At 45.1% G+C, this 26,985-nt stretch overlaps 1 protein-coding gene across 2 annotated transcripts in view; it reads left to right on the top strand.

Moving 5' to 3' along the window:
* Pard6g (par-6 family cell polarity regulator gamma) overlaps positions 1 to 23,795 on the top strand; it is a 69,641-nt gene extending 45,846 nt beyond the window's left edge. For both annotated transcript variants that reach the window (XM_048363226.1, XM_048363225.1), the window contains one exon: positions 21,148 to 23,795. In XM_048363226.1, coding sequence (XP_048219183.1) covers positions 21,148 to 22,004 — 857 coding nt within the window. In that variant the 3' untranslated portion in view covers positions 22,005 to 23,795. The remainder of the gene's footprint in view (positions 1 to 21,147) is intronic.
* Positions 23,796 to 26,985: the final 3,190 nt, after the last annotated feature.

Below are 26,985 nucleotides of genomic sequence, written 5' to 3'. Positions count from 1 at the left end.
GCTGAATTCTTTTTTTTTTTTTTTTTTTTTTTGCCAGTCCTGGGGCTGGAACGCAGGGCCTGAGCACTGTCCCTGGCTTCTTTTTGCTCAAAGCTAGCACTCTGCCAACTTGGGCCACAGCAACACTTCTGGCCTTTTCTGTATATGTGCTGCTGAGGAATTGAACCTAGGGCTTCATGTATACAAAGCAAGCACTCTTGCCACTAGGCCATATCCCCAGCCCCCCACTGACTGAATTCTATGCTTCGAACAAGTGAACTTTATTGTAGATAAATCATGTACTATGTGATATCTCAATACAAGTAAAATGCTATGTCAACAGTATTTCAGAGCCTTTATCCCAGCAGTTCTGCCTTGCCTGCTTCCTCCTAGTAAGGTCTAGTCTGATGGGAGATGAGGGAAAAGCCCCGGACAGGGCAGAGGAGACTATAGGGGAATGCACTCGAAGGTATCTTTCTAGAGAATCTGTGAGCCAGAGGGAAATTCTTACTAAAGGCCATGAGGTTAGGGATGATTTGCATGCCCCATGGGTTTGTGGTGTGGCATTGGTAATATAAGTAAAGGGCACTGAAGTTAATGGTTCTGTTGCAGGCTTGGAGGAAAATAGATGTACTTGTCCATTGCTATTTCCTACTGGCCTTCTGAAGAACACAAACATTCCACCAGCATCTCCTATAGAGAAGAGCTTGCTGTAATTTTTTCTTGACATATCATCTGGAGAGCTGTCCCTCTAGCTGAGGGCCCCACAGCCTATACCATGAGGACCTCAATAGCATTCTGTAGCCCTTTGTAGAGCTTCTCCAGTCTCCTTTGAAAGAAGGACAATGACAACAGTTGAACCAGTGGTTTGAAAAGCACTGAGAGTTGCTGGAGGAGGTCTGCCCTAAATATGGGCTTTTCTGCCAACAGTTATTTTTGGTTGTTTCAATTACAGTTGTACTCTCTGGTAACCACTGCAATGTCTTGTAAATACAGGCAAATTCAGAGCTGGGTTGCAGAGCCAGCTCTAGGGTGGGGACAACACACGGACAGCCCTGAGTGGTCTTCTACCCTCCAGCCTGGGAGGGTCAAGAAGTCTACTGGTTGGGGCAAGGTGGTGTCCAGAGCCATATTCTGGCCAGGGTGTAATTTCCTTGTATCTCCTATTCATACCTGAAGCTGCTCTGTGTTCAGGAGGATGGGAGATCCATCTCCTACTAGGTGTGCAACAGAAAGTACATTCATTCCTGAGTTTCCTACAACTTATCACCTGCTCTGCTCAGCTAGGCCAAGAGTTCACACAATCAAAGCCCTACTCACTACTATACTATATCTCTATGGGAATTAGGGGAAATGTTTTCCTTTCTTTCTCCTACATGGGAAAAATTCAAGGGTGAGAGGAAGGGAAACAGCAGTCTTGCTCTGGAAAAAAAAAATCGGAGCAGGGCATTTTCTCTGAAGGATATAGTAGGACATGAATTGGTAGACTTCTAGTAGCCAAGTGTTCACCTACATGCTCAGAGCACTGGGCCTGATCAACGGCACTGCTCTGTTAGAGGTACACTAGCCAGAGTCTCATGTAGAAGTTGTCATCTTTCACTACCACAGCTTCCCTTTTTCATGTACCAGGAACTGCTACTGGCTGCAGGGAACAGATTCTCACTTGTTCCACATGCCCTCCCTGGTTTGTGTTTCCAGGGACAGCAAAAGCTTTGGAATGACTTCTGAATGTATCAAAGAGTAAGGGAACTAATAAGGCACTTTTGACACCAGGGAAAAAAGAGAGATGACATGAGGAAGTATCTCAGCCTCAGAACTTCTAGCACTGGCGATCTTTAGTTCTGAGTCCAGGAAAAAGAAAAGTCCTTAGTGGATGGAAGCATCCACCATTTTTTTTTTTTTTTTGCCAGTCCTGGGCCTTGGACTCAGGGCCTGAGCACTGTCCCTGGCTTCTTTTTGCTCAAGGCTAGCACTCTGTGCCCCTTGAGCCACAGCGCCACTTCTGGCCGTTTTCTGTATATGTGGTGCTGGGGAATCGAACCCAGGGCCTCGTGTATATGAGGCAAGCTCTCTTGCCACTAGGCCATATCCCCAGCCCAGCATCCACCATTTTGACTGATTGAGAAGACCAAAAGAAGGAAGAGAGCATTGAGAATCATGAAAGAGGCAGCAGGATGTCAGGAAAGCACTAAGAAATGAGACAACCAACAGAAAACACATGGTTCTACGCCTGTCCCTGGCTTTGAAGGGGAAGGGAAGAGGAGAAGCTGAAGATGCCAACATGAAGTAAGCTGTCCTGGTTGTAAGATAAACCCATTTCTCCAGCAAGTCTTAAACCCAGTGCAAGGATTTGTTGATATCAAGACTACTGGTGTAGGAGTCTGGTATCTTAGAGGGTGATAACAATGTACCATGTTGAGGCCTATTGTTTGAGACACTATGGGGCTGCAAGCAAGGAATGCTCACAGCTCATGGAGTCTATTATACCCTGCCACAGAGAGTGTGACCCGAAGGAATGTTTGAAGAGAGGGGATGTCTGATCTGGTCCCACAGAGAAATTAAAGTGTGGGGAGCAGAATAGTGATGGAGGCTCTAGCAGCTATTCCAGCAGCTATAATGGCCCCTCTGTTGTCCCTCCCTTGCCTGAGGCTTGGGAAACAAAGCTCCAGGCTTGTGGCCGGCTTAGTATTCTGCCTCTAGGGCTTGCTCCTAGCTGCCTGTGTAAGTCAGAGGGCTCCTTTGAATCATATGATATTTGATAACTCCTCCTACCCTGCAAGGAGGTGAATTGTCAGGCCAGTCCTGAAGCACTAGGACCTGTCCATGGGAACTGCATCCCTGTTTGTGCTTGCTGACAGTTGAAACTGAGGGCCCAGAATCCAGAAGACTAAGGGCTGGGATGTAGCTCAGTGGTAAAGCACTTGCCTAGCAAGTGCAACGTCCTGGGTTCAATCCCTAGTACCAAAAAAGAAAAGAAAAAAAAAAAACCAATACAGTTAAAAAATGAAGACTAAGAAAAATCAGCATCACATGCTAGTGACTCCTCTGTTCCTAACTTCAGAAGACTGAGATCTGAGGATCAAACTCAAAGCATATTCTGGGCAGTAAAATCCATGAGACTTTTGTTGTTTTTAATTTTATTTATTATTTTTGCCAGTCCTGGGGCTTGAAGTCAGGGCCTGAGCACTTACTGTCCCTGGCTTCTTTTTGCTCAAGGCTAGCATTCTACCCCTTGAGCCACAGCCCCACCTCTGGCTTTTTCAATATATATGGTGCTGAGGAATCAAACCCAGGGCTTCATGTTTAGGAGGCAAGCATTCCCAGGCCACATTCCCAGACCTCCGTGAGACTCTTAACTCTTAACTCCCATTAACAACCAAAAAGTTGGAAGCAGAACTGTGACTCAAGTGGTAGAGCGCTAGCTTTCAGTGAAAAAGCCAAGGGACAATGCCCAGGCTCTGAGTGCAAGACCTAGTACTGGATTTCATTGTACACTACAGAGCTATAATAACAAAAACAGCATGAAACTGGCACACAAAATCAGATATGAAGATCAGTGAAGCAAAATGGAAGACCAGAAATAAACCCACATAGCCATAGCTATCTTTTTGAATAAGCAGCCCAAAATATATTGAAGAAAAGACAGCCTCTTCTACAAATGATGCTGGAAAACTGATTATCTTCCTGTAGAAAATTCAAACTAGACCCTTGTCTCTCATCCTGCACAAAAATCAATTTTAAAACATGAATCTAAGATCTTAGTGTAAGATTTAAAACTGTTACAGTAAAACAGACAAGAGAGTTAACTACACATCCATGTTTATCCCAGCACTATTGCTAAAAGTAAAGTTATGGAACCTGTCTTGGTGCCCAACAACCTATCAATGAATAAAGAAAATATGATATAAATACACAGTGGGAAATAAGTGGATCTGTGGCTCAAAGTAGTAGAGTGCTAGCCTTGAGCAAAAGAGCTCAGGTACAGTGCCCAGGCCCCAAGTTCAAGCCTCAAGAGTGACAAGAAAGGAAGAATCCAAACTAATTAGCCCTATGAATGTGCCATATGTAAGAACTGAGATGAAGCACAGACTCAGATTATAGGCTGCTCTTGTGTTCAGGTTTCATTTACCTCCATGTAATTGAAAAGGAGTTGGATTAATACCTGTTTCCTTTGTAAAAGCTGTTGTACAGTTTCATATTTTCAAAACATTTTTATCAAAAAAACACTACCTTGGCTGTTAATAAGTAGAGATAAGTAGATGTGTTCATCTTTGCACCAGTGGGAACCTACATTTTTAGTGTGTTTCTAAGATCTTAGTGACCTGCCACCCTCAGTTTGTCCTCCGAGACATCTAAAGGCGAGGGAAGAATGGAGGACTGGTGGCCCTGGCTGCAGGTCCCTGCCTGCCCACAACTGTCACACTGAAGCCCAGGCTGCTCTGCTGAACTACACAGGAGTCTTAGCTTGGCACGGGCTCCTCTTTCAGCACTCAGGAGTGGCTCATAGCCAGCAACCCAGACAGGCAGCCGCTCCTTGTTGCCAGGTACCATGCCTGTAGGTGGCTCTGAGGCAGGCATGTCCCATCCTAGCCTTCCTGAGCCTCCAATGATTGGTTTGTGGACTACTGCATTCCCAGTCAAAAGATAAACAACCTAAAGATCATCTTGCCATAGCCAATCCATTTGCTCTGATAATCAGCCTTACTGTTCTTTAGCAGATGTCTCACTGAATACTCTGGTGACAGTGTCAAGCCACCCATAACCCAAAGAATTGACATTTGTCACTGTGCTCTTCTGTCTCCTGAGGATACAAACACCCAGAAAACCTTGACAGGCATGCTTGCCTGCAGATCTAGAGAATGGCTAGCTAGTCTCAAAGGGCCCAGAGACTGGGAAGTCTCAGTCTGTGGGATGTAGGGAGGGCCAGCGGTATGTCATGGGGACTCTTTCAGCTCCTCTGCATTGGTTTTGGGGCACTGGCCTCTGAAGGTAGAGAACACCTGGCAAGGGAATACATGTGGGCAGGAGAGCATGTCACTGCCTTTGGGCACATAGTGATCTCACTTCTGCCTGCCTGGCCTTGCTGAGCATTGAGGCTCATTTGGTGACATCAGCTCCTGAGATTTACCAACTGAAGAGATTCTGCTCTAGTTAATACATGTGCATGCACATGGCTGTACACACACACACACACACACACACACACACACACACACACAAGTTTGACCACAGCCACCTCAGGCCCTTTCTTTAAAGGGTGCTGTGCGTGTACACACACACACACACACACACACACACACACACACGTTTGAACACAGCCACCTCAGGCCCTTTCTTTAAAGGGTGCTGTGGACAAGGCCATCTGGACAGAACTGTGACACTGTGCCAACCTCTGGCTTTTCCTAGACAGATCAGCAGATTCCCATTGGTGCATCATGATCAGCTTCAACTTTCTCTGTGGCTTCCATAAGAATATTTCACAGAAGAAATTGTCGTCTGTGACTTGTCCTCCCCCATGGACCCTGGCCTGTCCCTTCTGTGACTTGTCCTCCCCCGTGGGCCCTGACAGGTCCCTTCTGTGACTTGTCCTCCCCCATGGACCCTGACAGGTCCCTTCTGTGACTTGTCCTCCACCATGGACCCTGACAGGTCCCTTCTGTGATTTGTTCTCCCCCTTGCCCCCCATAGTCCCTTTGGCATGGGCTTCACTGGGTGCCTAAGCAGCTCTTCTGCCTCCTGCTCCTCCCTCCTAGAAAGAAGTTCAGTGGCCTGAGCTCTGAGGGCTGATTTGGAGTTGGCAGGTAAAAGAGTTGGACATTCAAGGAAACCCTGGCTTCCCCCAAACTGCTTTCTTCCCTGTCTTAAGTTCCTGTCCATCTAGTACCTGCCTCTCAGTGGCTCTAGCAACTGTCTCTCCAAGCCACCTCTGCTGACTCTTCTGCTGTGTGTTGCAGGTGCAATGCTCTTTGGTCTTTAAGTGCTATACTAAGAGGGCATCTTCATTTTCCAGGAGGTACTATCCAGACAGTCCTGTGTACATGACAGCTCTATCAAAGCCATTGCTAGGTAGGCCAGGGGCTACATGTGTCTTACGAAGTGCATCCACAGACAGCCAGAAGATCAGGCTGGATGTCTGTGCATGTCTTCCCATGTGCTTCAGGGCACAGTAGCAGCAGCATCCCCAGACTCTTCAGATTCACACCTCCTGTGTCCTTCTGAGAACTCCCAGTATTACAGAAGACTAAGGGCTTCTTCCTTTCTTGAGAGGAATGGTGTGGGTACCCTTGAACCCTACTGCAAGGCAGAAGAAGCAGGCACTGGGGAAGAGCAGCCAAGCATTGGGCAGGGGTGACTCCTTTGCAGCAGTGACTGTGGACACAGTTCACAGGTCATGTGGTACAGCTGCAGACACATAGGCCCTGGAGGAGCTTGGCCAAAAGGCAACAAGTTTGCAAAGCAGAGCCCTGGTGTCACCCTTGGGACTGACCGTCCATTAGTGAGAGGGTTTTTGTGGGGGTGAGTGTTGTGAGAAACAAAATGGTTTCTGGACTGTTATCTTATGGTGTAATGTGTTCCAGTTATGTACTGGACTATCAGGAAAGAGTGAGGTTTTTGTGTTTTGTTTATTTAACCCAATCTGATTTCTGTTTTGTATCACCCTGTGCAAGAGTCAGAGGCCCTGGGTTCTTCCATCATCTTGCAGCTTCCCTCCTGTAAAAGAAAGGTGCTGGGCTGGAAATGTGGCTTAGTGGTAGATTGCTTGCCTAGCATGCATGAAGCCCTGTGTTGGATTCTTCAACACCAAACAAACAAAAAAGGCTGGAAGTGGCACACTGGCTCAAGTGGTAGTATGCTAGCCTTGAGCAAAACAAGCTCAGGGACAGTACCTAGGCCCTGAGTTCAAGCCACAGGACTGACCAAAAAAGAAGGTGTTGACCTCAAGAGGTATGAGGACTAAGGAGGAAATGGATAATCAGCTCTCACAGGGCCTCTGGGGACTCCTGCAAGGACATTGGCTGTAAACTTGCCAAAGCACAAGAGATAAGGGCACCTAGACAAAGACAGATGCCCTATAGGTGGGTGTGACTATGAGTTATAGATGTTGTAGGTGGGCTCTGAAATGGCAACCAGCTCCCCAAGATTGATGGGGCTCTGCTCAGTACACAGTGCCTTTGGACTTCTGTGCCAAGCCAGGTGGGTTCCTGCTTGCATATGACCTGGGAGTTTTATCTCCTTGGAGAACTTCAGTCCTGATAGCACAGTGGCTTCTACGTACAGTGGCCTGGGTATGGTTTACTTTCGGTAGAGAAAGTGTTGTCAGTGTTTTTTTGTTTTGTTTTGTTTTGTTTTTGCCAGTCCTGGGCCTTGGACTCAGGGCCTGAGCACTGTCCCTGGCTTCTTCTTGCTCAAGGCTAGCACTCTGCCACTTGAGCCACAGCGCCACTTCTGGCCATTTTCTGTATATGTGGTGCTGGGGAATCGAACCCAGGGCCTCATGTATACAAGGCAAGCACTCTTGCCACTAGGCCATATCCCCAGCCCCTGTTGTCAGTGTTTTTTTGTTTTGTTTTACTTACAAACTTTCAGGGAAGAGCAATTGTTTGAAGAACTTCAATAACAACAAAATCAGCCATCTATTTCTGCCTTCCTCCCCCTTATGCAAACAGGGTGGGGGGTTCCTGTGGTACTGCCTTTACCCATGGCTATGGCCTTCTACTAGCTGATTGGTTCGGTACCAGTCACAACCTGCACCCACCAAATAATGCTGTATCTTTTCTCCTGTCTGAGAGACTTTTCCAGCTGCCCACAGCAATAGGATTCCTCTTGTATATCACTCATTCTTCCTGAGTGTGAAGTTGTGAGCACTGGTGTTTGAATATGATGGTGCTTTAATCTCTTAAATTGCTCTGTTCCTTTCTGTATGATGCTGGGTCCAGATAACTTCTATTACTACCTAATACTCAGGGTGGGACCACTTCTCCAAGGCAACAGTTATTTGTGTTTGCTACTTAGAAATGTATAGAGACTTGAGTTTCAATTAAGCATTGAATTTTTAAATATAACACCAGGTGCACAAACAACAAATAAACAAAATAAACAAGACAAAGGTGTACTTTATCAAAATTTGAAACTCCTGTGTGTTAAAGGACATCCTGACAAAATGTAAAAGCATCCACAGAATAGAAATTATTTATAAATTAAATAAAGGATATATAAAGAATACTCATGTCAGTGATTAAAAACACACACAAAAATCCAGTGGAAACTGGGCAAAGAATCTGAAGACATTTATCTAAAGATATAGAAATGGCCAATAAGCACAATACAGATGCTCAATATAACTGGCCATGAGGGAAACATAAAGAACCACTTCACACCTAGTAGGAAGACTTTAATCAAAGAGAGAAAAAGTAGTATTGTCAAGAATGTGGAGGAAAAAAGTGTTGGAGAAGCAATTGGAGCCTCATAGACCACTAGTGCAATATAAAATGTCACAGTGGCTGTGGAAAACAGTCTGGCAGTTCCTTAAAATGTGAAACTGGGGCTGGGGGAGCACCTCAGTAGTAGAGCACATTCTTAGCATGTGTGAGACCCTGGGCTCTATCCCCAGCACCATGCACACAAACAGAAAGGTAGCTTCCAGTGGCCATGCAACCTGTACAGGTTTACAGCAGCATTCGTCTCACTAGGCAAGCAGAAACAACCAAATGTGAATCAGTGGGTGAATGAATATACAAATGTAAATGAATGTACCAAAATCTGTATAAGGTAAGAGTGTTCAGCCATAGAAGGAAATAAGGTACTTATAGAACACACATGAACCTGTAAAGCTTTGGAACCTGCATGGCCCAAAGAAGTTAGACATGGAAGGCCACAAGTTACTGGATTCTACTTGAAGCATCCACAGTAGCAAATCCATGGAAGGCAATGAGAAGCTGGCAGGGGCAGGGAGAGGGGCTCTGGAAGGTTAGGGTTCCTGTGGGTTTTGTGGTTGGTTCAGCCGCCTACTAACACCACTGAATTGTATACTTTAAAGGTGGCTAAAATGGTGAGCTTTACTTCAAAAATTTATACATGGAGCAAAAGTGGTTTACCAATGAAGCAGCTAGCAGGCTTCCTGGAAACTTCATGGCCTACTGATCCCATATGGATGCCCTTCTGACCCTTCTTGTTATCAGTTAAAGAGATTTTTATGGACAGGGTAAATGTCCAAAAGAGTTGTTTTTTGGAGGCAAGAATGTGGAGGGAAGAGGACACTGCCTGGTTTCTCTTTAGAAATGACTAGTTTGTCAGGAGGGATGCACCAAAATGCTCACAAACTGACCTATGAGGACAAGGACTGTGTGGGGGTTTTGTTTTGGTTTTGGTCATGGGGTTTGAACTCTGGGCCTGGGCACTGTCCCTGAACTCTTCAGCTCAAGGATAGCCCTCTACCACTTGAGCCACAGTGCCATTTCTGGTTTTCTGGTGGATAATTGGAGATAAGAGTCTCATGGACTTTCTGGCAGGGCTGGCTTTGAACTGTGATCCTCAGATCTCAGCTTCCTGAGTACTTAGGATTACAGGCATGAGCCAACAACGCCCAGCTGTGTATGGTTTTTGTTTGTTTTTTTTGGTGTTTTTTTGAGTGTTTTTTTTTTGTTGTTGTTTTTTTTTTGCCAGTCCTGGGCCTTGGACTTAGGGCCTGAGCACTGTCCCTGGCTTCTTTTTGCTCAAGGCTAGCACTCTGCCACTTGAGCCACAGCGCCACTTCTGGCCATTTTCTGCATATGTGGTGCTGGGGAATCGAACCCAGGGTTCTTGTATTTGAGGCAAGCACTCTTGCCACTAGGCCATATCCCCAGCCCCCTGTGTATGGTTTTTTTAAATTATCAATTTAGCACTTCTAGTTTTTCTAACAAGAATGGAGATAACTTGGCTTTATGTGTGTTTGTTTGTTTACCATTCTGGGAATAGAGCCCTAGCTCTCACATGTCCTAGGCAAGCTACTTTCCTATCTTTGAGTGACATGGGTTGGTATTTTTAATGGACCGAAACAACAGAAAGCTAGAACTAGCTGTTCCAGAAAGGTTTGCACTTTGTCATGCAGTCCCTTTCCTGCCTCTCCTCTTTTGTCAGGACCTGGACTTTTCCCTCCTGCTCTCAGCTTTGTCCTGGGAAGGCAGTGGCTGGCAGGACATTTCAGGGCAAGTAGACAGACTGGACTGCTGTGACCAGAAAGGAAACCCCAAAGGGAACCATTTGCCCAGGGTTTCTCTCTTTTTAGTGAAAATAACATGTTGCTTAAGTGTATGTTGTAGAACCAAAGTGTATTGTACTTATAAACTAATTTGTTGAATTGAAGAAAAAAAATGGGGAAAAAGTTACAGAAAATAATTATTTGATGAAAACTAATTTGAGGGTTGTTTTATCAGAAGTATCAGAAGCATGTTGTTGTTTTTTTTACCCATGCACCTCTCTCAGGCATGAAATTTAAAATCTCATGTGAAGAGAATTTATTTTGGGTGGCATGTTTCAAAATTAAGGGGTTCTTGGTGTCCTTGTTTTTTCTCCTTGAATGAATCTTTATTCTGTACCTTTACCTCTTCCCTCTTTCCCTCTTGACAGAGGTACTTTCCTTTGTCTCTGAAGGACCTGTGCTTCCATTGTTAAAAGCAGGGAATGAGGAAGTGACTCTAAGACATTCTAAGTGCTCTGCTCCCCTGAATGTGGCCTTGTGTGCACCTAGAAGTCTCTCTGCTGCCTGTCCGAAGTATAGCCTCGGTTACGGGGGCATGTTCCCCATCTGCTGCTCATTGGGCCACTAGTGTTAGATTACTAATGAGGAAGATCTAAGGGTTATTACTCAGGTTACAAAAGGTGGGTCTAGCATATAATAGTAAGCAAGTTATAGCCACATACCTGCTCTCACCAGCTTTGACCTCTGGAGGCACTCTCCTTCATCATCATGTAGGTGACTTCTGGAGGCTGTTGATCTTTGCCATCGTGTAGGTGACCTCTGGAAGCTACTGGCCTTTGCCATCACTATAGGTGACCTCTGGAGGCCTTTACTATCATGTAGGTGACCTCTGGAGGCTGCTGGTAACCACAGAGTGGAACACTGAACTAGGGACCTGGTGGGAACAGAAGTACAAGCCAGATGGTCAGAAGCTCTTCCCAGGCCTAGATACATCATGGTCAGATTGACCAGGAAAGAGTCCTGCTCACCACCATTAGCTAACTACCTTCTCAACCTACAGGATCATGTCCTGAAAAAGTCTGTGATGTCATCGGTTCCAGGTGTCTCCTTAGAACTTGTGGAACAGAGGCAAGGGGGGACTGAGACACCATTTGGGACTAGGAAAGAGGTCGAGAAGGGAAAGAGGAGGTAACCATCTGAATGACAGGAATCCCCAGAAGCTGACTCTAGTTCATGATACTGCCAGGAAATGTCCTCCAGGACCTGAGATACCTCAGCCTAGAAGGCAGCGCCTTCTTCAGAGCCTTATGGGAAAGCCTCTGTGTCCCAAGATCAGACCATAGTTCACAGAAGAGCCACTACATGATGCCGTAGCCCAGCTGTCTGTGGAGCCCATCCCCTACAGACCACAAGAGCATGTGTTCCCTGGGCAGGCACTGTCCTTCTTCCTCCCTGGTCAAAATGCATCAATCACCTTCTCCACCAACCTGGGAATTCATGGTAACTTGGGAGGCACCAGTCCTAGGAGGAGACAAACTGGCTGGCAGATCCATGGTGTGGGGCTGTCCTCTGTGCAGTGGTCACCAAGAGCCCTGAATAACCCCATAGGCCAGCACATGTTGCCATGAGATATAGTGTGTGAGAGACAAGACTGTTTCTGGCATCTGACATCATACCCTGAACAGCACAGAATAGCTTCCTTCCCAAGAAAGAGGTGATTGAAACATGTAGCTGCAGGTACGGCCTGTTCCTCCTGACCCATTGGGAAGGAGCCCTGGACAACGTATGCCAGCCTCAGACCCAGACAGCCTAGTACTTGACCAGAGCAGCACAATGAGATGATGGCTGCTCCTTAGGAGGCCCCTAGAGTGGTGGGAGTGGGTTGGGGTGAGCAGGCACAGCAGTGCTTTGTTGACCTCAGTCCTAGACTCTTCCTTCCATGGGCAATGAGTGCCCTATCAGAGGTCTTTACAGCAGTACTGACAGCTGTTCTGGCTTTTGCTGGGTTTGGGGGGCTTTTTGTTTTTTGGCCATCCCGGGGGCTTGGACTCAGGATCTAGGAGCCATCCCTGAGCCTCTTTGTGCTCAAGGCTAGTACTCTACCACTTGAGCCATAGCACCACTTCCAGCTTTTTCGGTGTAGTTTTTGGAGATAAGAGTCTCATGGACTTTGCTGCCCAGGCTGGCTTTGAATTGCAATCCTCAGATCTAGGCCTCTTGTGTAGCTAGGATTATAGGCATGAGCCACTAGTGCCCAGCTTGTGCTGCTTTTCAAAATTTTACTAAACCTTCTGACTCTAGAGCAGCCCTGATAAAACAACAGCAATTCTGGGATGATTGTGTAGGGCATGATCTGTGTGCCCTGACAAGCTACCACCCAGAAGTAGCTGAATGCTGTTGTCACTAATACTAAACATGATAGACGCCCTTACCAAAATGGCATACCTCTGACTTAGTTTCCTTTTCCAGTGAGAGGGCAGAGCATCAGTGAAAACAACCACTTGTCTGTGTGGACCATCATAATTCCAAATGCAATCTTAAAATCATAGGGATGGCATATTCTGATGCTCAACATCTCTGCTTAGCTGGGAATATGAGCAACCCATGCACCTCTGGTGGTCTATGCCAGGGACTTTCACACTACACTCTTTCATATTCATATCACTTGGGGCACTATGTGGGCTGGGAATTCTGAAAAGGAAAGGAGAAAAGGACACAAATCTTAGGGTTTCAAAACAAAGTCAGGAACAGATAAAACTAATGAGGAATTAGAAATTCCATCTTAATTCATGGAACATTTTATTTTTCAGTTTTTGTAACAGGCTTTGAAAGTCTGTGTTATCTTTAGAAATAAAATCTTGTTCCAGCTTGTTTGTGATCCAGTGGAGTACTGCTTCTGGAATGCTTCCTACATGTTTGCATGTGGGTTATTGTGGAGAATGAGGCTGGTCTTGGCTATTCAAGGACAAGCTGGGACAAGAGCAACATACTCGCACAGGCCCGTCAGGCAACTTAAGCCTTCCATGTAGCCAGTCATTGTAATGTCCCCACTAGAATACAAAGCATTCTTATTTCTGCTTCCTCCATCTTTCCTTTCCTCTCGCTTTTTAAGATTTGTTCACATATTAAGCCAGTGGCCCTTCTGCTTATGAGTAGGGAAAGCTGCTGTTGCTGTGTTGGAGTTATGTGCTGTGGGCAACAGTATACCTAAGCTGAATGAGCACTATAAATGGAGTTTAATTTCATTTTTGTGGTTGTTTTGGGATATATAGGGCTCTGCATACTTTACAACTGCTAAGGACAGCTGATACAGATAATTTTACATTACACACTGAGAGTCCTTTCAGTGGGCTCACCACCAGACCTGGGCATTCAGCTTCAGGAAATAATGAGAAATGGACACAGCCCGAGGTGTTATCCTCCTCATCACTCTGAGGTTAAAAGTGAAATCAAACTAAATGACCAGCAACAAGGAGTAGATTAAAGAAATTTAGAAGGGGCTGGGAATATGGACTAGTGGCAAGAGTGCTTGCCTCCTACACATGAAGCTCTCGGTTCGATTCCCCAGCACCACATATGGAAAACGGCCAGAAGGGGCGCTGTGGCTCAGGTGGCAGAGTGCAGCCTTGAGCGGGAAGAAGCCAGGGACAGTGCTCAAGCCCTGAGCCCAAGGCCCAGGACTGGCAAAAAAAAAAAAAAAAAAAGAAGAAATTTAGAAAACTCCACACATTAGAATCTCATGTGGCCATTGAAAGTACCTCAAGGTAGAATATTTGTTGAACAGATACCCTTAATCTACAGCATTATTAAAAAAAAAAAAAAAAAAAAAAAGCACCAAACGTGAGCCACATGTAGAAATGCCACCACAGGTCAGCCTAAATTGTATTGAATGATGCCATGCTAAGTATGTGTACCATCTGGAAAATACTGCAGTGAGCATATATTTATGTAATCAAAAGAATTATTTGCCCATCCTGAGGATTGAAGTCAGGGCCTGAGCACTGTTCCTGTGCCTCTCTGTGCTCAAGGCTAGCACTCTACCACTTGAGCCACAACACCACTTCCAGCCTTTTCTGTTTATGTGGTACTGAGGAATTGAATCCAGGGCTTCATGCATGCTAGGCAAGCACTCTACCACTAAGCCACATTTCCAGCCCCCGAAAGAATTATTGAGTTATCCGAAACAAACACTACTTGGAAAGGTCCTCATTTGGAGGAGCACCTGTCTTCCCTACCACTGCTTATGCAAATGCTGTGTAAGCCCAGGATATGGCCAAGAGCACTGGGCAGACCAGGTGAAGCCTCGCCTCTGTTCTCACCTTTCTCCTTTGCCCCAGAACAAACCCACACTTGCCCCTGGATGCCTCACAGATGAAGTAGCATACTCTATGCATAGTGTGCATGTGAGGAGAGCTTCTTCTGAACTCATTGTAAAACTGGGGAGGGTGATCTGCAGTCTTTCTCACAAATATATTATGTAGAGGCTATGGCTTTGGTTGTTTCGACTGCTATTTCATCTAAAAAAAAGTCTCTGGGCTCACAGACTAAATTCAGGGCCTGAGCACCATCCCTGGCTTCTTCCAGCTCAAGGCTAGCACTCTGCCACCTGAGCCACAGCGCCCCTCCTGGCCGTTTTCCATATATGTGGTGCTGGGGAATCGAACCGGGAGCTTCATGTGTAGGAGGCAAGCACTCTTGCCACTAGGCCATATTCCCAGCCCCTGTACTCTTTCTGTATACTTAAATAGAATTTTTTTTTTCGGTCCTGGGACTTGAACTCAGGACTGGGCACTGTTCCTGAGCTCCTTTTGCTCAAGACTAGCTCTCTACCACTTGAGCCACAATACCACTTCTGGCTTTTTCTGTGATTAATTGGAGGTAAGAGTCTCACAGACTTTCCTGCCTGGGCTAGCTTCAAACTTCAATCCTCAGATCTTAGCCTCCTGATTATGGGCTTGAGCCACCAGCACCCAGCTGAATAGGAATTCTTTAATAGAAATGGAGGCAGTTGTGGCAGTTGGCAGAGTATTAGGCTTATAAATCATAAATGTGTAACTAGTGGGAATGGATATGGAACCCATGAGATGCTGAGTGAGGATGAGTGACTGGGTGCTGCTAGAACTCCTAAGAGGTCATTGGGGGAAAAGAGAAAAGCAGTAAGCTTACCCTGTCTTAGCCCACTATATGAAGCACAGCCTCACAGGGTATCACATGTCATGGGCAGCCTTTACATGTGTGCCATGAGAAAGTTCAAAGACTATTAACAAAAAAGAAAGTTTATGGGAACTCAAGTTCATTTCAAAAATAATCCCCAAGATTTTCTCCAAGAAATAAATTATTTTGTATTTTGTAACTTCACAGCAGCTATTAATACATTTCTGAGATTATAGCAGGAGACCAAAACAATTTTTGGAAAGAGAATAAATATATGAGGAGAGACTGGTCATTTTATTTTCAGTGTGCTGATTAGACTACTATTTATTTTGTGAGTGGTTGTGATAAATATTCAGGTGTTTAGTGTATGGTTAAGAGTGGAATATAGATTTCTTTGGAGTTATTAAATCCATGTCTTTTGCATAATGGACAAATCAAAAGTTTAAATGGAAACCTTTTACATAGCTTAGCTTGTTTTCTGGTGCTGTTGACCTGCAAGAGAATATACTTTTGCACATACAGGTAAATGTTTTACGATTTATATATACAAGAAATTGTAGGCATTAAAAGTATTTTATTGATATTCTTTAAAAAAGGGGGGGGGGCTGGGGATATAGCCTAGCGGCAAGAGTGCCTGCCTCAGATACACAAGGCCCTAGATTCGATTCCCCAGCACCACATATACGGAAAACGGCCAGAAGCGGCGCTGTGGCTCAAGTGGCAGAGTGCTAGCCTTGAGCGGGAAGAAGCCAGGGACAGTGCTCAGGCCCTGAGTCCAAGGCCCAGGACTGGCAAAAAAAAAAAAGAAAAGAAAAAGAAGCACAGCCTCAGAACTACCTGTTCCAGAAGACTGATGCTTCTTGTTAGGAGGGCTTCTGCCTGCTACACCTTATTCTGGGCATCTTCTTTCCTCTCTTTAAATATAGGAGCCTCCCCTTCTGGGCTCAGATCCTTGGATAGCAAAATCCCTTCCTTATTTGTGTTGGCATTCACAATTCCAGGGGACATGCAGAACCTCTAAGACTGAGCGCTGACACAGCTCTCCAGGCAGATCCATCCTCAGTATGCAGCTCTTATTCACTGTTCTTCAGGAAGGTCCCCAAGATTTAGAGTGGAAGCCTGCCTGGGCAGCCACTGTCTGGAGACCACCACTCCCAGTGTGTGTGTGTGTGTGTGTGTGTGTGTGTGTGTGTGTGTGTGTGTGTGTGTGTGTGCACGTGCATGCGCACACCAGTACCGAAGCTTGAACTCAGGACCTAGTCACTGACCCTTAGATTTTTCCACTCAAAAGATGTTTTCTACCACTTGAGCCATACCTCCACTTCCAGCTTTTTTCCAGTTAATTGGAGATACAAGTCTCATGGACTTTCTTCCCTAGGCTGACATTGAACACAGTTCTCAGATCTTAGCCTCCTGAGTAGCTAGAATTACAGGTGTGAGCTACAAGAGCTCAGTACCACCACTCTTGTTCAAGAAGCCGTGCCTCATTTCTGTGTCTGTTTTCCATGGGGTGGAGACATAAGGGATGCAGTCATCTACAACAAAGAAGCATTGGAAAACATCCTAGAGATGCATGGCATTGTGGGCATTGAGCTCTGCCAGGCATGAAGAAGCCCACAGTAGGGTATGGCTGCAGTCCTGTAGCCTGTTTGCTGACCTGAAGCATCTCCAGTCACTTAGAAATGGCCTGTGCAGACAAGGAGGTGCTCCAAGGTCCATGTCAGGGCCCCATAGCAGCAGAAATCAAGATAGTCAGGTAAGTGTGTATCAAGTGGATCAGGTGCCAAAATGCAGAATGATCTCAGCAACTGAGCACATGGAAGGATGCTACCTGGAGCCAGAAAAGCTGCTGGAGGCTGACTAACTAGATCCATGACATGGGTCATGGGGTCGCTCACCACCAACAGTCATCACACCCAGTACGTGCGAGCCAGTCATTCTTTGTTTTCCATCCGCACACAGGGTATGCAGCAATAACTGAAGTGGATGCACATTCTGAACCTTGTCCAGAATGCCTAATGGGCAATGAAAAGGGGCTTTACACCATGACTACCAAGCCCTCTTGACACCATGAGTATACCAAATCCTAAGGAGTGAGAACTACCTTCCTAGAGTGAACAAGCACATGAAGATATGTACCATCTTATCCCCCACCCCCGCCCTTGCTGAAGTTCAGTTTGATGGGTTATCCGGGAGGGTGGCCAAATATATTTGTAGAGGCATGCGTACTGGCAATTCCTTGGTGTGAGAAGACTCCAGTTGTCAGGAACAGTTTTAGTCCACATCAAACACATCATGTGAAGAATTGTTTTGTGAGAAAAAAAGCTCTTTAAAAAGTTCTAGGCTGGGAATGTGGTTTGGCAGTAGAGTACTTGCCTAGCATGCATGAAGCCCTGGGTTCAATTCCTCAGCATCGCATAAACTGAAAAGGCTGGAAGTGGCGCTGTGGCTCAAGAGGTAGAGTGCTAGCCTTGAGCAAAAAGAAGCTCAGGAACAGTGCTCAGGCTATGAGTCTAAGCTTCAGGACTGGCAAAAAATAAAAATTTAGCAAGTTATAGTCTAAACCAAATACTGGTGGCTCATACCTGTAATCCTAACTGCTCAGGAGGCTGTGATGTGAGGATTGCAGTTTGGAGCCAGCCCAGGCAGAAAAGTCCATGAGGCTCTTATTTCCAGTTAAGCTGCAAAAGTCCAAAAGCATTAGAGCACCAGCCTTAAGCAAAAAATCTAAGAGACAGTGTCTAGACTGAATTCAAACCCTAGTACCAGCACATACACCAAGAGAGTTAACATATTGCTTGATGAAGAAACCATGGCAATTTTGCTCTCATAAAGAAGGTATTGCAGAAACCAAACCTGGAATCTTAGGATTGGGGCATTTTTTTAAAACAATTTTTTTAAAGATAGTTTAGAATTTTTTACTAATAAAGTCCATGTGTGGTGGTTTATATTTAAGAAGAGATAAACAGATTGCTGTCTAAAATTCCAAGTCTTGTGGCCCAGCTTTCTTGTCTGCAGACAGGCAGGCTGTTCTCTCATCAGGAAGGCAGGCCAGATGGTTGAAACCACAAACCACACCCTTTGGGTGCTGGGAAAGAAGGGCCAAGTGAAGCACAAAGTCAGCCCATCTCTTCAACAACCTGGGAATTTAGCTTCCAGATACCTCCTCAGTGCTCACATTCCAGGTTATTTACTATTTATTACAAGAACATAAACTCACCTACCCACACAAAGCAGTACAGAGGGCACGCCCTGTGGGATGAGGAAAGTATTGACTGCTTTGCTTTACAGTGTTGGATGGTTGCAAGTAAAGGAGGGCCTGCACTTATGTACTGTGAATATTCAGAGACTCTGCATAGGTAACACTGATGGTAATAGCTGTCATGGGGTGGGAAGGAAATGGATGTTCAGTAATTCAAGGGGGAAAAAATGTGGTCTGAGGAGCCCCAGTGTTGCTCATCCATGTGCAGTGGAGTATTAGCTTGTTGGGGGATGACTGGAAAAAAAAATACCTGTTTTTATACTTGATGAGAATTAGTGGAAAAGCTAAGATGCAAGACCAAAGCCAGGAGCAACAGTCTCCAGCATACCTACAGACCTAATCCCCTACAGTCCCACTTCATAGGCCAAAGTCTGCCTCTAGACAGACAAGAACTTTTTTTTTTTTTTGCCAGTCCTAGGCCTTGGACTCAGGGCCTGAGCACTGTCCCTGGCTTCTTCCCGCTCAAGGCTAGCACTCTGCCACTTGAGCCACAGCGCCACTTCTGGCCATTTTCTATATATGTGGTGCTGAGGAATTGAACCCAGGGCTTCATGTATATGAGGCAAGCACTCTTGCCACTAGGCCATATTCCTAGCACCAGACAAGAACTTTTTAAAAGATGAAAGTACCCATTTATTAGGTTCCTGTCTTGTGTGTCTGTGTGTGACTGTGTGTGTGCCAGTTCTGGGGCTTGAACTCAGAGCCTGGCATTTTTGCTCAAGACTAGCACTCTATCATGAGCCACAGCTCTACTACTGGCTTTTTGGTGGTCAATTGGAGATCAGCATCTCATGGGTGTTCCTGTATGGGCTGACTTCAAACAGTGAATCCTCATATCTAGATCTCCTAAGTATCCAGGATAAGAGGCACCTGGCTTATTAGGTTCTTAGTAAGAAATCCAGAACACCAACTTATTCTTGAATAATTCCATTTGTTAGAGCAAAACCAGATTGCATACAGCCATGGAGCTGAGAACTAGCTTTGATCTCTGGTTATAACTTGCAATTCCACAGCCTCCTCACCCCTGCTCTGCACTGAAAGTTTGTGCCATGTCTAGAGTCTTGCCTTTCTGGTGTCCGGGCTTCTGCAGCAGCTGCTGCTTGATGTGGCATCCATGAGGTGTTTGGGAATCTTCACGTCACATACCAATTTCTGTGCAATGTTGATGGCAAGTTTCTGGTGTGTTCTGTGGCACCTCTCAGTGCCCAACCGGGAGGAGGAGGTTCAATCATGAGCAACAAGCTATTGTTCCTCAGCTGCTTCCAGAAACATGGGCACACGTTCCTCACACCAGTACTAAGGCTTGAACTTGGGGCCTTTTGACCTTGCTTGGCTTTTTTGCTTATGGCTGGTGCTCAACCATTTAAGCCATGCCTCCAGTTTCTGCTTTTTTCTGGGTAACTGGGGATAAGAATCTCTTGTATTTGTCTGTCCACGCTCACTTTGAATTGTGATATCAGATCTCAGTCTTCTGAATAGCTAGGATTGCAGATGTTAGTCACTGGTGTTCAGCTATTAAAGGTTTGAGTTTTCTTGCTAACTCTGGTGGTTATTGCCAGCTTGCTTTCCTTTTCCTCCTTTTCTCTTACCCAAACTTGCCCCCATAAACTACTTATGGTTTATGTTTTTATTCCACCCATCTTTTGTCTTTTGCAGCCAAAGTTTTTGACAGGTTTTGAGGGTGCCTGTGAGCTGGCTTTCAACTTTTAGACCTAGCTTCTCAGCACCTCCCTGGCATTAGTTATTCTTCTAACATGTTTTATCTTGCAATAGCCCCACATGAGGGCAGTGTTGACACCTCCCCTATTACAGAGTGCCATGTCTCACTTTGCCAGTCACTGACCCAAAACTGACCTAGGTGATTCTCTAAGAAATGCCTTATGTGCAGCAGTTGAGGCTAGTAGACAGGCTGTCTTCCTGGGCACTAATCTAAAACAGAACTAGTTCTCCATCTTATAGTGGGAAGAAAAGAGAAGAGTCTGCTTTAGGGACCTGGCTGGGTAAAGTTTAAAAAGTCCTCCAGTCTGTTCCACCCCCCAAGCCTCTATGAAAACACCCCATGCCCTGGGCCCTGGTGGAGGCTAACCCACATCTTTGGTACTAACTTTCCTTCTGGGTACCCAAACCTTCCTCATATCACTAATTCTCTTCATTGCAGGCTCTTCCTTCCCCCTCTTACTCTCTAAGACATTTTGTTTTGATTGTCTGAGTGCCAGTTTGAAGATCTCTAGACAGTTAATTTTAGGGAGGTGATCACATTTGACTTGGCCTTGAGTGTACATGGAACATGCTTTGCCCAGACAGGGCTAGAATTGGTGAGGCAGTGCATGAGTGGCTCTGGTATGCCTGTATGTCAAGTCCCAGTGTGTATTGTCACAGAGGATCCATCACAACAGCCCTGCCAGACCTCCAGGAGCCCAGATGGAGGCCATTTGAAGGCAAGCAGAGCTGGTTTTCTGGGACAGTGACCCCACATCTCACACTCTTGCAATACTTGGTTTTGCTTCGGCTCTTTTCTGCCTGCCTATGTGTGATGTCCACTTCTCATTATTCTTTTTCTGGACTGTTTCAGAAGAGGCAGACCACTACAGCTTTGGGGCAGGCACTCTGTCAAGGAAGAAGAAAGTGCTGGTGACACTGAGGGATGAGGGTCTACGCCGGCGTGCACACCTTGACATCAGCATGCCACATGACTTCCGCCCAGTGTCCTCCATCATTGACGTGGACATTCTCCCTGAGACACACCGCCGAGTGAGGCTCTACAGACATGGCTGTGAGAAGCCACTGGGCTTCTACATCCGAGATGGCACCAGTGTGCGGGTGACACCCCATGGGCTGGAGAAAGTTCCAGGCATTTTCATTTCCCGTATGGTACCTGGGGGTCTGGCAGAGAGCACTGGGCTCCTGGCTGTGAATGATGAAGTCTTGGAGGTAAATGGGATTGAGGTGGCTGGGAAGACGCTGGATCAAGTTACAGATATGATGATTGCCAACAGTCACAACCTCATTGTCACTGTCAAGCCTGCTAACCAGAGGAACAACGTTGTCCGCAGCAGCCGCACATCTGGCAGCTCTGGCCAGTCCACAGACAGCACGGCTAGCCACCACAGCCTGTCAGCTGCTCATGTCCTGCAGAACTTCCACCTCGAAGAGATGGAAAGTGATGAGGAAGCCGACATTGTCATCGAAGGGGCTCTGGAACCTCAACACATTCCCAAGTCACAGGGCATTCCTGCAGGCAGCCTCTCCCGAGCCAATGGCACCAGTCTTGCTCACAGTCTACAACGGGACTTGGGTCTGCACAACTCCGGGCGGGAGAGCAATGGCAGCATTCACAAACTTCTCAGCTCCTTGAAGCCAGATCCCCGTCATACCCTGGTCCTCCCTCAGGGAGGAGTAGAAGAGCATGGACCAGCTGTCACTCTGTAGGACTCATTCCTCTGGGGTAGGCTGTAAGACCCATGGTTGAGGGGAGCTGGTGACCCTCAGATATATAGCAATTACAGCAGTAAGTTTCCAAAGGGAAATATTTTAAATGTTATCAAGTTTTAAATAATTGTGTACATTGTACCCTCTTTTTGTTTATCATTCCTACAACTTTATTTCACCTTTTAGACAGGAACTAAAAAATACTGTATTTTTATAGGATTTCTCCAAAGAATCTAAAATACACAAACATGCACAAGCCTAAACGCATGCCCCAGAACCCTTGCAAAGTGAAAGACCTAAGGGCAGAAAATATTTTTAAACTGTAAAAGTACTTTTTAAAAAAAATAATAAAATTCATGTTTTTTAACTTGTGCAACAACACTATGATGCTGGAGCTCTATGATGACCAGTAGCACTATGATGACCAGTAGCATGGCTGTGACAAGACAGAGACTTTCCAAGGACAGGTGCAGCCCTGCCCAGGACAGGTGAGACCATCACAGGATTTCATTGTTCATAGTGTTTACAGCCAGTTCATAAAGGCTGGTGGGCATTAGTTGAGAATCACTGTCGGCACAGCTCTTTGCAGCTGTGGAACTGTCCTGCCATGAGCCTGTAACACTGTCCTGCATCCGGCTTCTGCCTCCTAACGTCAGTGCAGGAAGCCAGGGACACTGCTAGCTGGAAGGTGGAGTCATCAATGCCATGTGTGATTAAAGACTAGTATCTGTTCTGAAGCATTTCAGTTATCCTTGGATCAGCTGGCTCTGGCACACTTTTTAAGATGTTTTCAGCAAAAATGAGAGCGGGCACTCTGAAACCTCTGTGATCACTCAAGTGGGTGCTTTAATCTTACTTTTAGAACAGCTGGTTCTTTTAAAGTCATTGTTACTCCATGCTAGCTTCCCTTCCTAGCATAGTGATCAGTGGGCAAAAGTTCTTTGAACTGTAAAGTCACATGGAACGTGATAGATTTCAACAAATGTTAAATTCATTGTCACTTTTATTTGACCTTAGAATGTTTATTCTTCACTCAACTAGTTGTGATTAAGTGTGTCTTCCTCCTGAATACAATGTCAGGAAGAAAAAGTCACAATAATTCCTTAAGAACAAACTGGCTGAATTAATCCTTGGTGTAAATACAGGTAAAAGTATGTTCCAGGTTTTTCTGGCAAGTAGACCTACCTGTTGCTTATGGTCCAGCACCCCCTGCTGGTCAGTGGCAGAAATGTCCTAATTTCATGATTATGTCAGCCATAAACTACATATCTCCTTGTCTTTTGTCTTGAATTCATTAAGTAAAAAGAACATTATTTTCCTTTTAGGAATTATTGACCAGAAGTAGCTTTTGCTGAGAAATTTTTCCTGGGCCTCTGTCTGAGTTCCTTGTTTGTGTACATAAGATTCCTGCCTGTTCCTGACAGCAGGGAGCAAGATGCTCCACAATGAAGTTTCAGTAAGGGTCCGGATCTCCAGATATCTGATCTTTGAAGAACTGCAAGAGCATTTCATTTGTTCTTGTGATAGTTATAAGCAACTTTTCACTAAGTGAGCATTACGTAACTTGAACTCTGATGTTCACTTGCTATCAGAAAGAAATGTTCCAATCTAAGGTATTGCTGGTTGAATATCTGTTGTATTAACTGAGTTTGCTACCAAGAAAAGTTACATTTCTTACCACGTTTTAAGTTTTTCAGCAACTGTGAATTTTTTTTTTAAGGAGAAAATAAGAGGCTTATTCTGAGCTTTGTATGCTGTTGCTTATAATTGTAGGAATTATAGGCTGCTTGAGTGTATTTTTCTACCAATATTCATAATGGTCTTCTGCCATTTTCTCTTCTCATTTAAAAAAATTCAGTCTATATTAAAGCTTCTTTTGTTTTATATGTTATAGAATAAAGACACTTTGTACTTTTGAGTTGGCAAAATGCAATGCTGATAGTTCAGTTATGTTTTGAACAAGGGGAGAGTGTTTATATCAATGGCAGAAACACTACTCAGAAAGGACTGACTAGTATTTTTTTTTCAAGATCTTATGTGCCATATTTATCACTTATTTGTACTCACACACTGGCTATGTGTTCATTGTTCCCATTTTACAGTTGAAAAATTAGATCCAATCTCAGAGAGATTGATAGGTCCCTTTGGAAAACCTTTTTCTATTATACACTCTCTGTAAATGCAATCTGGTTTGCAAAGTTTCTACTAACATTCTAATTTATTTTATTTATGCTTTGTGTGCCAGTCCTGGGTCTTGAGCTGAGTCTGGCCTTTGACCCTGAGCTTTTTTATTCAAGGGTAGCACTCTACCACTGAAGCCATGGCTCCACTTCCAGATTTTTTTTTTTTAATTGAGTGGCTGGCTGTATTAAGTACATTTTCAACTAATGGTTCTATGGGTTTTATTAACAGTGGGATTCTGCTGGCTAGCTAAGATCATTACCCTTTGAAAGCATCCAAATCTATGGCAGAAAGGAAACAAAGCACTGCAAGAGAAAGTATTCAGATAGATAATAAACATAAATGCAAAATCAGAGATAGGAATGGAGGTGGCCTCATGCTCATAGCAAGGACAGCACATGAGAAGGCTAAGCACTTCCCACAGTAAGATGAACCAAGAGAAAAAAGACATTTGCACAGGTGGATAAGACCCAAATACATTCTGATGCACCGAGGGGTCGGTGGCTCACGCTTGTAACCCTAGCTAGTCAGGAGGCTGAGATTTGAGGATTGTGGTCCAAACCAGGTCAGATCTGAATAGTTCTTATCAATTATACAGCAAAAGATGGAAATGGAGGTGTGACTCAAGTGGTAGAGAACCATCCTTGAATTTAAAAAAAGCAAGCAAGAGTACAAAGCCCTGAGATTAAGCCCCAGTAATGGATTTTAAAAGAAAATTATCTTCTCATTGATGGGACAAGAATGGTACTCCTTCTGAATTGTTTCCATTTTCTGCATTACAACTTTCCAGAACTCTTAAGGATTATGATTCTTTTTGCTTCTTTTTGCTCAAGGCTAGCACTCTACCACTTGAGCCACAGCACCACTTCTGGCTTTTTCTATATGCAGGGCCTTATTACCTCCTGTGTAGTCCCCTTTCACCCTCAGGCGTAAGCCGCCTGTCCCGCTGGGTGAGGGCTACGTGAAAGCCTCGGGGTGTGCGTAGTCTCGAGACATCCCTCCTCCCCTTGCACACTTAAAGAACGACACAGGACTCGAGAGCATCTCGGGGAAGACTTCTCAGAATTCCACAGGTTTTACTTAGGGGAGGGGTTTATATGACAGTAATGGTGGCAGGAAGGGGAGGGATCTGGAGTCACTAGATAGGCTGATCTGGGCTGTCCATCACAGTGATGTCACGGAACTTCCTCTATGGGCGGTCATCACATCCCACAGGACCACCCCCTGGGCCTGGCCCTGAGTCATTTTGACACACATGGCTGAGGCAGAAGGCAGGGCTGGTCAGAGCCCCGGGGAAAAGGTAGGAGTGACTAACAGCCACGCAGCCCCAGGGCAGGAGAAGGGGCAGCCTCTCAGGACCGCTCCTTAAAAGTATAACCAGAGCCCAACACTATATATATGTGGTGCTGAGGAATTGAACCCAGGGCTTCATGTATGCAAAGCAAGCACTTTACCACTAGGCCATATTCCCAGCCCCCTCTTAGGATTATGAAAGACAAAACTTCATTCATCCTCAATGTATCTAGGGGAAAGTGAGGAGTGCATTTCACTATATTTAATAGCAGTTGGTCCCCCAAACAAAAGGCTGTGTAGTCAGAAACCCAATAAAGTTTTCTTTTATGTTTCTTCTTTCATTTTTTGCTGTTAAGTGGGGATTGTTGTAGGGCTTGGATTCAGGGCTTGAGCACTGTCCCTGAACTTTTGTGCTCAAGGCTAGCACTGTACCACTTTGAGCCACAGCTCCACTTCCAGCTGGCAGCTTTGAACCAGTCTTCAAAACTCAGCCTCCTAAGTAGCTAGGATTTACAGGCATGAGCCACTGGCATCCAATTTGTCTTATTCATCTTGATACCTAAGAGCTATGTACAAGTCTAAAGACAACACTGGCTTTGCCAAGTGATGTGTTAGTTTGGACAAGTAAATTTGAGTGGTGTGACAAATGTGTCCTAGTTTGCTTGGGACATTGTTTTTGCACTGAAAATCCAGAAAAATCCCTCAAATACTGAGCAGACTAGAACAGTCACATACCTGAACCTCAAAAAGGTAATATGTACCAGGCACCAGTGGCTCTTAACTATAATCCTAGTGTCTCAGGATTCTGTGAATTGTTCTAGAGCCAGCCTGGTCAGACAAATCCATACTGTTGCCTCCAATTAACCAGAGAAAAGCCAAAAGTGGGGGTGTGGCTCAAGTGGTAGAATGCCAGTTGTTAATGAAAAAAGCCAAGCAAAAGGGAGGCCCTGAGTCCAAACTGCAGTACCAGCATACACACGCATCACCACCACCCAAAAAACATAGCAATAACACATAGTATCAATGAGGCATTCAAATCCCACATCCAGGATCATTCTAACTTAGACAAGTTACTCAACCTTTCTTACCTTAACTTCCTTGTGTGAATGGGGGACTTCCACTACTACAAGGCAAACACGCTGAAGACAATGTAGAGTTCAGAATAAACACCATGGGTGACATTACTCAGCTCACTTTCTAGCAGAGTAAGAGCTTACAACTTACGAAGTGTTCATCAGTTACTCTCAAGTTTGCTTATTTATAGTGACAAGAACTCCTTTATGGGCTTCCAGAACTTCAGTTTTCATCCATTTTGATCTATACTTCTAAAAATTTAGTAGTGAGCAACTATTTACCATTCAACTTACAGCATCAAGAGTTGTGCCACAGCTATCAGAACGCCTTCATCACAATGGTGCTCAGGGCTTTACCCCAACAAGGGATACTTAAAGGTGACTTTTGATGGGCACAAGTGGAGCAGAGTGGGAAATGGTGTCCTGCTGTCCTC

The sequence above is a fragment of the Perognathus longimembris genome, chromosome 15 (assembly GCF_023159225.1).
Source record: "Perognathus longimembris pacificus isolate PPM17 chromosome 15, ASM2315922v1, whole genome shotgun sequence".
NCBI lineage: Eukaryota > Metazoa > Chordata > Mammalia > Rodentia > Heteromyidae > Perognathus > Perognathus longimembris.
The sequence above is the reverse complement of the archived record's forward strand: the minus strand, read 5'-3'. Positions and strand labels throughout refer to the sequence as shown.